The 15,608-nt window shown below is 41.8% G+C and overlaps 1 protein-coding gene across 1 annotated transcript in view; it reads right to left on the bottom strand.

The window, feature by feature from the left end:
* Positions 1 to 8,275: 8,275 nt before the first annotated feature.
* LOC124619996 overlaps positions 8,276 to 15,608 on the bottom strand; it is a 65,279-nt gene continuing 57,946 nt past the window's right edge. The window contains exons 3-4 of the mRNA XM_047146661.1: positions 12,571 to 12,796; positions 8,276 to 8,605 (exon numbers count right to left, since the gene is read on the bottom strand). Of these exons, the coding sequence (XP_047002617.1) occupies positions 8,276 to 8,605; positions 12,571 to 12,796 (556 nt within the window). The remainder of the gene's footprint in view (positions 8,606 to 12,570; positions 12,797 to 15,608) is intronic.

A 15,608-nucleotide genomic window follows, 5' to 3' on the forward strand; every position in this document is an offset into this window, starting at 1 on the left:
ATCCGAAATTAATAAAAGATGACCCACGAAAAAGCGTAGAAACATTTTGTCGTGTCTTTGACTACTTTAAAACGATATGTAAAAATGAAAAAATACAATCTTGTTTCAACAACTGACAAAAATGCGGAAAATACCTGTTTGTTTTCAATACGGAGCAAGAGTTAGCACAATTCAAACATCATAACTATCTGAAAAAGTGACTATCAACCAACCAACAGCGAAGATTAGTATATGAATTCCCAGAACGATACGGATGCTGTCATTGAATAAATAAATAAATAAAATAAAGACGGTGCCCATACGTTATTTTATGTTATCTTCATTTGCAAATGTTATTACAAAAATGTTGTTCAAGATTTTCTCCAAACGTTAGGCGGGCAGTTTCGCCCTGGTCTCCCCTAAAGCCTTCTTCCCCAGCAAAATTCCTCCTATATCAGTGGAGGACATATTATTTCTTTACTCTGCAATCAGAGTACAATGAGGAGGAGATTAGTGTTTAACGTTCCGTCGACAACGAGGTCATTAGAGAGGGAGCGCAAGCTCGGGTTAGGGAAGGACGGGGAAGGAAATCGGCCGTGCCCTGTCAAAGGAATCATCCCGGCATTTGCCTGAAAGGATTTAGGGAAATCACGGAAAACGTAAATCGGGATGGCCAGAGACGGGATTGAACCGGCGTCCTCCCGAATAGAGTACAATGAAATAATCTATTCAATGTCCCTCTCTCTCTCTCTCTCTCTCTCTCTCTATATATATATATATATATATATATATATATATATATATGTGTGTGTGTGTGTGTGTGTGTGTGTGTGTGTGTGTGTGTGTGTATGTGTGTGTCTTTCCACATTTGTGGGAACAGAAAATATGGTGTCTGGTTGCTCTCAGAGGCAGAAACGACGGAGCCAGAGATATATGAAGCCACCCTCTCCCTTGACCACGCACACACATAAACAGACTCTCTCTCTCTCTCTCTCTCTCTCTCTCTCTCACACACACACACACACACACACACACACACACACACACACACACACACACACAACTAGAGGGCTGCTAGACGTGCAATTCTTTGGCGGTAGTGCTAGCGCCACTTCGCTGCGAAAATAAGACTTGCTGCGGGTCATTACTCATCAGAGATTTCTTTTGCAGGTGAACTAGAAATACTATTTTAACGATGTTGTTAATAGGCCATTAGAAGCTACATTTTGCACGAAATATTGCTGTTAGTTCTTTGCCTTATTGCGACTGGTGGACTCATCCTTAAGCATTTAAGGGTTTTCTTTCGTAGCTGAATTAGAACAGTTACTTTTTGCATGTCCGCTCACATGCCATTAGCAGTTACAGCTTGCTCGAAATATTGCTGTTCGTACTTAAGTGCACACACTTTAAGCGTTTTGAACCGAAGGTCACATACAAGATTATTTGAGGGACAGGCAATAGAAGTTGCTTTAATTACTGCGTAATAATTATTTGCGTAACATAGGATATGGTAACACAGAATAATATGCGCTTTCTCCTCAGTGTTTCAGAGAACTTGCCCCCTGTAAGTATTCGATATGAGAAATGACTGACAGAAGCAAATACCACAAATCAAATACCACAAATCAAATACCACAAGTCATTTCTTTCTCAAGGATATAGTCATTTTATATGAGGCGATTTATTATTCAATATTCGGTACGAAAATGTACTAAGTTCTAAAGAGCTTTTCGTGGAGAAGTGCAATATCTGTTAACCCACTGTGTCCTTTCTCCAATGGGAGAGCCTTTTAACAGCTGATTTAGGATGATGGATGCCATATTTTGTTAAAATTTGGCAGCGACAGTGTACGAAGATCTAATCATACAGTAAATTTTAACACCAAAATAGGACTATAACGTTTTTATTAGATTTTTGACGGAGTTATGCAACACACCCCAGGAATGTTTTCTAGTGAATATTTAAGTGGTATTTGGGGTGACATCTCATGACATTCTGGGAGGTGAGAGCTATCGTGCCCCCTAGCTTTCTCGACTGCCTCCCCTCCGCCCCCCTCAAGCTGCGGCCACTTTCTGGCCACTCGACTGCAGTGCCATTACAGCACAGTACGCCCAGCTGCAGTGTGAGCCAGCACGAGCTACCACTACCAGCAGGCCAACATGACATATCATGGACATCCTGATCGAAATGAAACGCAAGACATTTCAGATATTAATGTGATAAGAACAGTTTTTTTGGCAACATGTTAACATTTAAGATACTTGAAGGAAATGTGGACTGTGGCAATAGAGCTCTGTGCAAGCTGCAGACACTTGCCAGCAGCCCAGTTTATGCCTATCTCCTGTGCCCACCAACTTTCCTCGTGAATCAGTCTATATATAAGTGAAAACAGTATCAAAATCCATACACTACTTACTGAGAGTAGTCTTTATATACAGACAGGAAACAAGGGATGAGGGGGGACTTCACCATCAATCTGAATGAATGATTCGAAAGAGTTCTACCATTCAGTATCATATGGAGATGGGATCGTTTCCAAAGTATTCGGTGATTTTAATTTATCACAGTTCAGTAAATTTCCACAGAATATTTATAATTACTAGTATTTTTCCCATGGCTTTGCTGTGTATGCACTTGATACATATATTGAATACAACTCCTGCTCCCTCTCTCCATGTCCAACACTTTCTTTCTCTGTCTCTCCATTTCATCCTCCCACCTCTATCTGTCTCATTCCTCCTCCCCACTCTTTTTATTTCTCCTTCTCCCCCCTATATTTGCCCATTCCTACACACCTTCTCCCTAACCATATCTTCTTCCATTCTCCATCTGACCATATCCTATCTATATTGCTGTTAGATATGGTCATACTACACTTTCCACCTCCCTCATGCATCTCCTCCTCCTGCCCCCTCTCTGTCCATTTCTTGCTCCCTATCACTCTGTCCATAACCTCCTCCATCTATGTCAACATCTACCCTATCATGCTCATCAGCATGTGTAACCCATGCAACATGGTTCAATAAAGCAGGCTGATACTACACTCACAACTTGTTTGTTATGCAGAGCAGGCTACATATCAGGAGTTTGAAAATCATTTGTTTACCCCTTATGTACAGGCTGCAGTGCAAAGCAGGTCATAAAGCAGGCCAATACTATTCCAATGCTCTTCATGCAGGGCAGTCTAATGTCGGGGGACCATAAAACTGTTTCTTGTCCCTAATATGTAAGCTGACCTGCAAAGTAGGTTGATTTGGCAGGCCAGCACTATTCCTAAAATATGCCCGTTGTGTAGGGCAGCCTATACGCCAGGGGCTGGAAAAATACGTTTTTACCAGCATCTCCACCTTTATTCAAGCTAGGAGGTTATACATACCACAATGCTGATACTCATGAGGGCTGCTGTTTCTGTGCCAAATTTGGTTGTAATCGATCCAGGGATTTTGTAGGAGATCCCAGACATACACGCATACCTACACTGAACTTCATACATATGAATTAGTATTTAACTCGTTACAGTAGTTCCTGACATCAGCTTGAACATACAGACAGAATCTGTGGTGTGGGACTATAAAATGCATATGTATAGATAGAAAGAATACATGTAGATTATTGTTATTATTATTATTATTATTATTATTATTATTATTAAAAAATGCAGAGACACTGTCCATATCTTCCAAAGACGACGGGAGGTTCAAGGAAACTGAAGACTCACTTGACGATCACAAAGCTTTGTGTGGAGGGGTCTTCAACAGAGGGAAGAGAGTGTAAGAACATGACCAGAATGTGAGCATCTGCCACTGTCACACACAGACCAATTATGACATCTAGATCCAGGATGCTGTAATCGACACCTCTCAGAATTTCTTTCGCCAGGACAGGAATCGATGCTCCGAGGTGTGGTGCACATAGTGTGGGTACTGATTAGCGTCACTGCCGAGTATGCTGCGGGCCACCAGTTAAAACCTCGAAATTTCTTGAAATGTCATTGCAATTTCTGTATATAAAACGACTCATCATCACCCAGCCTAAACGCTAAAGACAGAAACTTGAAATCTGATGTGGGTATTCATCTTACACTGCAGGTATCGTTTAAGGATGGAATTTCAGAAATTCCAGCCCTGAAAGGGTGAAACAGAGTGCTAAAGGTTCTGCAACCAGAACCACGAAAATTGGTTTTTGGTTTCCCAGTCAGAAATTAAAAAAACGTGTTTCAGCAGTTTTGCAAATTCAAACCCTAAGGGGGAGAAAAAGAGGATAACACGTTTCATAAAAATAATATGAAAGCATTCTTAAAGCTAGGTCCATGAAAATTTGTATTTGTCTTCTCAGTTAGAAATAAAAAAATACGTGTTTCGGTGGAATGTCAACCATAAGGGGATGCAGTAGGGCATAAATGTTTATGAAATATTTGTTTATATTAAAACATTTCTAAAGCTGAATCTATGAAAACTGGTTATTGACTTCTCGGTTAGAAACAAAGCAATGCATATTAGGATACGAAAGTTTTTAAGGAAATATCACCACAAGAACTCAAAAGGCAGAATTAACAAAAACTTTCGCGTTTCGGTCAGAATTACATTCGGAAAAGACATTGCTTCTACGGTTTACTTAGCATGAAAATTTTAGAAGGTGTTGCAATTTGTGAACTAATTCAAAGGAAACTATTTAATAGTCACCACGACAAATCGGCTTTATCAGAAATGCATAGACAAAGAAATGGGCCTTTAATACATTACTTTTTGCTGTTTCGAAGTTTGTACAAACAGCGGCAGTCTCCGTCCAGGAAGTCAATTGTGTTCCAACTATACGTTGGGGTCAGTAATAAACATTCTTTGAGTTGTATGTAATGTGCTTCACCGACGACCCTACGTTCAGGTTTTGCTGTGACAATCGTAAATTTTGTCAATATACTACAGTTGTCATGTGACTTGTTGCAGGCAACACAGGAACAGGTTATGTAATTCATAAGTTCAAAAAGTAATACTCCGTAGGTTTTCCGACCGGCGTTTTCGTCTGTCGGAACCTCCGGGCTGACAGGCAGTAATCGGTGCATGAAAGCACTCACTAACGTTTGGGTCCCCCTGTAGGGAACATCTTCCCATGAAGATGTCTTTTGACTGTGTTTCATCACTGAAGGCCACCACAAATTGGAAAGGAACTTTGAGATATGTTTATGTTGGGCCATAACATTTGCATATTGTCGACAATATATCACGACCATGTTGTCCAGGAACATTGTGGCCACACAAATTGGGGCCACTAGTAGTACATCATGCTGGACACTACTGCCCAGAAATGTTTTCGGCAATATGTTTCTGGGCCAGCAGTTTTTCAAGGAGCCACACTTCTGCCACTGAATGGGGGAACACGAGGAAGTGGAAGTGAGTGTGGCTCTACTGCATTTAGGCCTACATCGCATAAGGGAGGGTCTCTGATAGAGACATGTCATTAGAAGCCAATGACATGTAGTAACATTAGAAAGTACATGTGATTGTGTTTCTTTATGGCTGGTGCTGGATACATACCTGAAACAGAATTTCGCAACACTCTTTGGACTATCTCGTAGACACAGCTGATAAAACCGATACAAATATACAAAAGGTGTACACCCGACTGGCAACCACCTTTCGGTTTTTACCTGCTGGTGAGTAATGTACCTCTTTAAAGCCTCGTGGTACCAGAAGGATGCTGTGGTTTGGGAAAATAATTGATTTCATTAAGGAAGTTTAAAATTAGAACACTTTTTTTTCCCGAGCACATACAGTTGCTTACACTATTATTTCCTATTTCAGGTGACAGCAGCTCATAATGTTACGGTTAGCGTTGCTGGCTCTCAAGCATGTGGCACCGGGTCCTCTCCCGGCCAATTCGGGGTTTTCTCTACTTGGGACTGGAGGTTTGTGTGTTGTCCTCATCATCGTTTCATAATCATCGACGAGCAGGTCGTGGTGCGAGTTAAAGTCTCGCTCCCGATGGCCGAACTCTCCAGAAGAGAACTCTCATCCAGAAAAGCCACAGGTACGTTTCTTTTCCTGCTTCAGATACATCTCGAGGTAGTATAAAACTCATGGTGTCTAACGCGAACCATGTGGACAAAAGGGCACCTGCACTTCCACTCTCCGTTTGCAACATTTTTGCAGCGGTTTTGGTATAGATTTAAAGACTTCGAAATTTTTTGTATGCTTCATCAAGCGTGAATCTGAGTTCATCGGCAACCGCTTGCCAGCTCTCTCTCTGTCTCTCTCTCTCTCTCTCTCTTTTTTTTTTTCTAGTTACGACGTCCGTTAGCTCTGGTCGTAGATGAATGGTATTTATGAAACTTACAGTTCTCTCGTTTTTCTGCTCCACTGTTGCACACAAAAAGCTCACGACAACAAACAACTACAAAACATGTAGCTATATACCATGATGAAAAGAACCGATCAGCTGTGAGATAAATCTTTATTTGTGATCCAACTAGTTTCGCGGTACTAGTGCCACATCTTCAGGAAGGCACATGATTTCATAATTTATTTCAGAAGATGACCCAACATTCTTGGCCCAGTTGTGGTCAAAATCTTCAGCCGTCAAGAGGTCGATGGTGCAATTTAAAATACGGCAGGAACGAGGGAACATCATCCCGATACGAGAAATCAAATGCGTAGCATCATTGCGACAACACGAGGCCTACTGTGACCACCTGGACGACAAAGTGTTCACTGCAGGCTTCATGTAGCCACAACGATGCTACGCATTTGATTTCCTCTATCAGGATGTAGTTGCTTCATTCTCCGTATTTTAAATGGCACTGCCGATCTCTTGACGGTTTGTCACCATTGAACAAAGAATTTTGGGTCATTTACTGGCTGTCGTTTGAAATAAACTATTGCCACGCGGGATCAGCCGAGCGGTGTAGGGCGCTGCAGTCATGAACTGTGCGGCTGGTCCCGGCGGAGGTTCGAGTACTCCCTCGGGCATGGGTGTGTGTGTTTGTCCTTAGGATAATTTAGATTAAGTAGTGTGTAAGCTTAGGGTTCAAATGGTTCAAATGGGTCTGAGCACTATGGGACTTAACATCTATGGTCATCAGTCCCCCTAGAACTTAGAATTACTTAAACCTAACTAACCTAAGGACATCACACAACACCCAGGCTAAGCTTAAGGACTGATAACCTTAGCAGTTAAGTCCCATAATGTTTCACACACATTTGAACATTTTTTAAATAAACTATTAAGTAAACATGTATCCCTCAATATGTGGCTCTAAAGCAACGAAGCTAATTGGATCATAAATAAAGATTTGTCATACAGCTGAAACGGTCTTTTTCATCATGGTACAGTTATATAGCAGTGGATGCCCACCATACAAAATTTGTTGCAGTGTGGCTATATGTACACGAGAAAATTTTCGAGCTCAGGTGAAACGATATTGTTTTGGCTCAGACATGTGATTGCAGCTCTGTCGGTGAGAGAAGTCAGAAACAAAAGTGCGAGTCTGACAGAAGCATTTACAGACAGGGAAAGATATAGAAAGTGCCTTGTAATATGAAATATTCTCTATCCTTGGCGGATAACACAGGCATCCCCTCGGCAATCCATTGGTAATTATGGTTCAAATGGCGCTGAGCACTATGGGAATTAACTTGGTTCAAATGGCTCTGAGCACTATGGGACTTAACTTCTGTGGCCATCAGTCCCCTAGAACTTAGAACTACTTAAACGCCACTAACCTAAGGACATCACAGACATCCATCACCGGGGCAGGATTCTAACCTGCGACCGTAGCCGTCGCACGGTTCCAGACTGTAGCGCCTAGAACCGCTGGGCCACTCCGGCAGCAGCAATATTGCCCAGCCATACCGCAGAATTGCCATCCAGTGTAGCCATCTACATTTACATCTACCTACATACTCCGGAATCCACCATACGGTGCGTGGCGGAGGGCACCTCGTACCACAACTAGCAGCTTCTCTCCCTGTTCCACTCTCAAACAGAACGAGGGAAAAATGACTGCCTATATGCCTCTGTACGAGCCCTAATCTCTCTTATCTTTGTGGTCTTTCCGCGAAATGTTAGTTGGCGGCAGTAAAATTGTACCGCAGTCAGCCTCAAATACTGGTTCTCTAAATTTCCTCAGTAGCGATTCACGAAAAAAACTCCTCCTTTCCCCTAGAGACTCCCACCTGAGTTCCTGAAGCATTTCCGTAACACTCGCGTGATGATCAAACCTACCAGTAACATGGCGGCAAGCTATCACGGCCATAAATGACGTAAAATGGTGCCCGTCTAAACGCACCTTTAATGAATAGGTTCACGCATCGACCACTGCCTCTCCGGCTGTGAGTTTTAATAGGAGGCGCAGCAAGTGTGCAGGAGAGGCGGCGACGGTACCTGGCGTGGGGGTGGTGTAGGAGGGGCAGTGCAGCGTGACGGACAGCCAGGCGGCCCTCTTGGGGCGGCACTGCGCGCAGGAGGCGAACGCCGGCGGGTAGTCGTGCGGCCGGCGGCCGGCGCGCCACGCGTGCACCTTGGGCACGTAGAACGAGTTGCACTGGCCGTAGCAGAAGCTCGTCACCACCGACTTGGACACGCAGCCCTCGTCGCGCACCTTCTGCACCAGCGGCTCCGTCCGGCACCAGTCCTGCAACGCCACGGGTCGCTTCGTCACACACAAGCACGCACAGTTTTGATCGTGCTATCGTGTTATTCAGGCAGCTGTGTACATTGAGCTTGTATTTTTGATTAATTAATAATGCACAAAGAAATCACAGACATTGGCTTCCAGTGGGTATTGACTTAAATCGATAAGGAAAGTTGAAAATTTGTGCCGGACCTGGATTCGAATTCGGTCTCCTGCTTAGTATGCAGATGCGCTGAACATTGCACCTCCTGGACACAGTGGTCATCGCAACTGCACAGACTACCCTATCACGCCTCCCGTCACAGCCAAATTCTCAACTCATCCACACGCCACTAGTGTATTGCACCTTGCTCATTAGCCTGATTACTTGCGGTATTTCGTCGATTCCCAAAAGAGTTCGAGCTTTGCCTGCAACTGCACTGAAGTATTGGCTGTCCTTGCCTTAATGTTATATGCATATATACGACGGTTGTCCAGAAAGTAAGTTCCAATCGGTCGCTAAATGGAAACCACAGCGAAAATCAGAAACATTTTATTTGCAAGAGTTAGCTACACTTTCCAGATACTTCTTAGTCGCCGCTCCGACTTAGACATTTGTCGGAGCGTTTCATGTGAACAGAGATGATACTCAGGACGAGCCAATTAGGGCTGTGTTGTGGGTGATAGAACACTTCCCATCGAAAAGGCTGCAGGAGCGTCTTCACTGCCCCTGCAGAGTGCGGCTGAGAATCGCCATGAAGTTGGAAGTGCGTGGCAGTTGTGTTAGGTGGGCTGCATTCATTAAGGCGAAGCGTCTCAGTGAGCCCTCCTACTTGGCGGGAGACATCGTTGTTCTAGGCACCTTTACTCGCTCACAGTGCGCTCACAACTGAAAAGAGCGTCTTGATACTAGAGACACAACCCAACACATCTGTGCATAGTTTCATCGGATTCTCACTGTGGTGTCCATTTTGCAACCGATCGGAACTTACTTTCTGGACAAGTCTCGTATATAAGGTGAGGATGACCAATGATTTATATATATATATATATATATATATATATATATATATATATATATATATATATATACGTGTGTGTGTGTGTGTGTGTGTGTGTGTGTGTGTGTGTGTATGTGTGCGTGCGTGCGTGCATGTGTGCGTGTGTGTATGTGGTGTCTGTGAATTTCGCTAAGTGGGATGACCTGCCTGCCTCAAGCTCTCGATGGTATAAATAGTCCTACTGTAATGGCAACCCCATGCGCCAGTTGGTTAGTTAGTTACATATTCCATAGACCATTTGAACGACTATCTTATAGAAATAATATGGTGCGAGTAAGTTTATAGGATATGTACACATAGCAATGAACACATTATTTTCTAGTCCTACTAACGTAATGACACACATAAACAAGTTTTATTTTTTATTTTCTTAACAGACTGCCAGTTTTTGAACAGAAAATCGTCCATGGAATAGAAGTAGTTGACCAGGAGAAATGATTTTAGGTTAGATTTGAAACTGCTTTGTATTTTATGTTACTAGACGAATTATTTTACATTTTTGATGCCGTGTGGTGAACTCGTTTCGGAGCCACTGACTTCTACAGTAATGTGTAATAAACGTCGCTTTTTTCTCTAGGGTAGTAGGTATGGATGGCACTTTCTCAAATTGTAGTCGATCATTTATGACGAAATTGACTAGAGAATGAGTATACTGTGATGGTTTAGATAAAATACCTAACTCCTTGAAGAGGAACGTGCAGGGCGACCACGGGAGAACACCAGTTATTATTTTTACTACTCGCTTTTGTGCAATCAATAATTATTGGCTGATTCGTTAGTTTCCAAGACTAGCAAATATATGATGCAAAATAGCTAACTTAATTGTTTCAGAACCTTCTTCTAGTTGACGTTTTCATCAATAAGTACACCCAAAAATTTGGAATATTTACCCTGTTTACCAGCTCTTGTTCGTGTGCTACTCAACTTTTGTTGTACAGGACTGAATATAGTGCGTTTTCTCAAAACTATGGGTGAGTCCCTTTTCATGGAACCACTTAATAATTCTTTGAAAAACATTATTGACAACTTATTCTGTTTCTTTCTCTCTAATGGGATCTATTATAACACTAGTATCATCTGCAAAAGGTACCAATTCTGTCTGTTGAACATTAAGTGGTGGAAGATCATTTCGTCATTCACATATATAAGGAACAGGACTGGACCCAAAAATGAGCACTGTGGGACTCCCTTTGACTACTTCTAAGTCACTAAAATTTTCTACCTTTCTAACAGTGTTTGAATTATTCAGCACAACTTTTTACTGCCTATTCTTGCTAAAAATGGGCATTTACCTTGCAATTTGCTGACCTTTAACTCAGTAATCATTTTCTATTCATACTTGCTGATCTTGGGTTCTTGCTTAACCACTGAGATTTTTTACCTTAAGGCTTTGTAGCATTGATTACGTTCAAGTTACAATTGTGAACAATACATCAAATGAAAGAGCAAGTCAAATTGTTTTGTTTGTATACCTGTGTGCATGCTATTGTCTATAGCTGCAGTTTACGTAGCACCTTTGCAAACAAAATTTTGCTATATGACGACGAAGATTATCTGCAGCATGTCGTCTTCAGCGATGAATCGACATTTCACCTGAACATAAATTTGAACACACGTAATTTGCGCATATTGGAGGTCATCTAATCCCCACGAGATGGTACAGTTGCAGCAAGACTCCCCTAAATTGAAGATTTTTTTGCCGTATCCTGGGACAACCTAGGCTACCTTTCTTTTTCGTAGAAGCAACTGTAATTGGTGTTTCTTCTCTTGAACTTTATTTGGCAGCAACATTGTACACCGCCTCACTGGTATAGATCAGTCAGTGATTAGTTAAAAGACATTGTAGCTGTCTACCAGATTGGTCGTAGGGGGCCAGAAGACAGAGCTTCCTGCACATGGTCTCCACATTCACTTGATCTGATGGCATGCGATTTTTGCCTTTGGGTGTTCATAAAGGATCGTGTGGGTGTGTGTACGTCTCTGCTACCAGCTGATCCATCCGACTTAAGAAACAGAACTGAAGCAGCAGTTACAGCAATTACTTAAAACACATTGATCAAGGTTTGAGAAGACCTTACCTATCTACTCTGTGTGTCCCATGTGACGAATAGTGTTCTCATTGAACACTTGTAAGTTAAACTGTTTGAGTCGCTGTTTCATGTGATTATTTGTAATCGTAAGTAGTATGCAATAAATGTTACAAAGCCTTAGACGCCCAATATTCATTTTGAAACACATCCGGTATTCATTTTGAAACACACGGTACATAAGAGGAGCATAGACAAACATGGAATCACTCTATTGTGAATACCGACAGAAAATAGGGAACTCCGCTGACATGAATACATTGACACAGGGGTCATTCATATGGCCTAGCGCCAGAAAACGAGTATCTCGGAAACAGGAAAGCTGGTTGACGCCTCACGTGCTACTGTAATCGACGATGTACTTTATATTGTGATGGGACAACAGTGACAAATTCATAGTTTTATTATCTGAAGTTTTATTATCTGAAGTTTTATTTTATGATAATATGGAGCTGTAAATGCTTTTAACAACCTCATGATACTCTGTCGACGAAACTGGTTGTTAAGTAAAGAATTATATCGGCATCTCGTATCAGTAATCATGACTTTTTTTTTTAAATACTGAAGTGCTGTGGGGTCCCCTCTCCTGAAAATATACCGGCATGACATATGTCTTTGTGGGGTGAAAAACTATAGTGTTTTGTTGTCCAATATTGTTTCAGTATTATGGTACCAATATGTAATCATTAGTGAATATGACCAGCGCCTGTCATCACATAATCTAACACTGACGCTTCTTCTTCCTGGTCCTTCCTTTGTGTTCGCCTTTTGCTCAAAGAAACCTATGAAGGAGATGAATGTCTCAACTTTCAAAACATTAACGTTCTTACGTCGTTACCTTCTTCAGGCGCTCCTTGTTCGTAATGGGCATTGCGCGATCATCTGTCTTGAGGAAAGCGTCTCCGTAGCCGTAGTATTGCGCCATTAGGCGCATGAGCTCCGTGCGGTTGACAGCCCTGCGTGCGCTGGTCCCTGGAGCCAATGTAAGTAACACCAGCACCAGAGCCAGCCAACCGAAACACGCCGTGGACGAGTCGCCCATTTTGTAGTCAGGCACGCCAACTCTGTAAAAGTGAGACAATGTCACGTCAAAAACGTCGGTCTGTGAAGAGTCAGCAGCCACACAGTGAAAAGACTTTGAACACAATCCAGTCATACACAGATTTTTGCTACTCTCACTATCAGTAAATTTCCTGTAGATCAGCTGAACAAGTGCTCTCCATTTCGCCTTGAGAGATAAATAAATAATTCACCAGTATAGCGAGACAGAGAATACTACTGTAACACAAAGAAGAATATTTTACTCATAATAGAGAATCGTGGAATTGTCACATACATTCAACTAAGACAGGTGAAGTTAAAAGCATGTTCAATTTATTAACAAAGCACTATAATGAAAATACATAGATTAAACTAAGACGAGTGAAGTTAAAAACATGTTCAGTTTATTAATAGAATACTTGAAACCAAAAAGTCACGAATGCAGCAGCCATAAAGTTAAGCCAGCATTAATTACACTTCTGTTACCGGAGCCTTTCATCACTTACTCCAAATGAATAGATAGAAAAATGAAAATATAGTATTATCAAAATTACTTGATGTCATTGCCTAAAGTGATTTTCAATCACTTTACACTGAAATACTTCAAAAAGCACAGTAGAACTCCATTATTCAGTATTTACAGAACTTTTGAATTAATTCTGAAGACACAGGAATAAAGTGTTCCAACACAGAAAGTGAAAAGATATTGCATGTCTTGTCCACACAGTTACAGTATGCATCACACGTGAGTCGTTGTTCGAATATTTTTATTAATAGTTGCAATTCGGGTTGTGAATGTTTTAAATGGCTCTGAGCACTATGGGACTTAACTTCTGAGGTCATCAGTCCCCTAGAACTTAGAACTACTTAAACCTAACTAACCTAAGGACATCACACACATCCATGCCCGAGGCAGGATTCGAACCTGCGACCGTAGCGGTCGCGCGGCTCCAGACTGTAGGGCCTAGAACCGCATGGCCACCCCGGCCGGCTGAATGTTTTATCCGTCAGTTCTGTCAGAGGTGTACTGCACTACGATAGTGATATCCTAGAGGTTTATTTATTTCTGTATACAACAACAAAAAATTCACAGTAAACAAAAATGCGAACTGCACTCTACCTTTAGCACAGAAACTGATCATTACAACTGGAGGGAATGCAAAGTTACATGAAATAAAATAAAACCAGATTGTTTTTTGCAAGATAGTTACGAGTAGCGACGTTAACTACAAGAACTGAAATACATTTTTCTTAATCCTTCCATGTGTTCCCAACGTAAACTTGGTTTCAATTGCGATTTTGTTAATCCCTGCAAAATACATGCAGTTGTAGCAACTTAACAGTGAAGAAATCAGGCCGCTAAAATACAAACGTCACATCTCATCAAAATGCTTCGATGTAAGACAAAAGAGTAAGACACTGACATTTTAAAAGACAAGAAATTATAAAAGCACCATTTATCGTTTTACTATTTCTCTTTATTTTAGACTAGCAACAAGATTCTGAATAGAGGTCTGTCGGCAATATGTAAATTTCCAATCGTCGGTTGTGGTTAATCGAATTCATAGATATTTAGAATATATTAAGTATAGAAGGTTAAGTTGAGCGATCAGACATCATCGTGATAGTTAAATAACGCACCAGTTCAGTTGCGGAACGGTGAGAAAAACAAATATCCTTGGTTCCACCTGAAGTTTTTTAGGAAAGCAAAAAAATTTTAAAGGTACTGGCCGGCGATGATTTCAGTCCTGCCTTTTCAGAATTTGAGCCTTTTTTTCTTCAACCAAAATGTCACGTTACTTGCCATGTAACATATGAGGTCATAAGAACCTAAGGTAAATCCCATTCTATACATACTCTGTTCGGTACACTATAAGATGAAACATCAGATAGTACGGAAAATGTAACCTCTCTCTCGTTATCTCAGCTGAATACAAGACAGAATATCATTAGTACCGAAAATGCTGAAAATGCTATTGTATACAGAAAAATACACTAGTGACTGCATAGGACTGAGATCAAGATGAATTTGTGAAATTTTCCACATAGAGAAAGAACAGCACCCGTAGGTAAAGCACCCATAGGGGTGAGTGGTTCACTGCTAATGTCATGTACCAAGCGTACAGCCGGCCGGTGTGGCCGAGCGGTTCTAGGCGCTACAGTCTGGAACCGAACGAGCGCTACGATTGCAGGTTCGAATCCTGCGTCGGGCATGGATGTGTGTGATGTTCTTAAATTAGTTAGGTTTAAGTAGTTCTAAGTTCTAGGGACTGATGACCTCAGAAGTTAAGTCCCATAGTGCTCAAAGCGATTTGAACAACCAAGCGTACAGTCGACGAAACGAAACTGTTCGCACTGAAAATGGCTAAGCCCCTCATCGGGCATTATCGGCGTGTACGGGCGTGTCACACATTGTAGCAACACTTCCGCCAAGTCAGGGCCCATGTTGGGTTGTAGCGGCCAAAGATACTAGTATAGGCATGCGAATTCAAATACAGAGATATGCAAACAGGCAAATACGGCGCTGCGGGCGGCAACGCTTATATAAGACAACAAGATCTATTACTGCTGCTACAATGGCAAGATTTAAGTGAGTCTGAACGTGGTGTTATAGTCGGTGAACGAGCGATGAACTGGGGATTTTCCCGTACGACCATTTCACGAGTGTACCGTGAATATTACGAATCCGGTATACCATCAAAACTCCGCCATCACTGCGGCCGGAAAAAGATCCTGCAAGAACGAGACCAACGACGACAGAAGAGAATCGTTCAAGGCGACAGAAGTGCAACCCTTGCCCAAATTGCTACAAATTTCAATGCTGGGCCATCAACA

This window comes from Schistocerca americana, chromosome 6 (assembly GCF_021461395.2).
Source record: "Schistocerca americana isolate TAMUIC-IGC-003095 chromosome 6, iqSchAmer2.1, whole genome shotgun sequence".
In the NCBI taxonomy this organism is placed as follows: domain Eukaryota; kingdom Metazoa; phylum Arthropoda; class Insecta; order Orthoptera; family Acrididae; genus Schistocerca; species Schistocerca americana.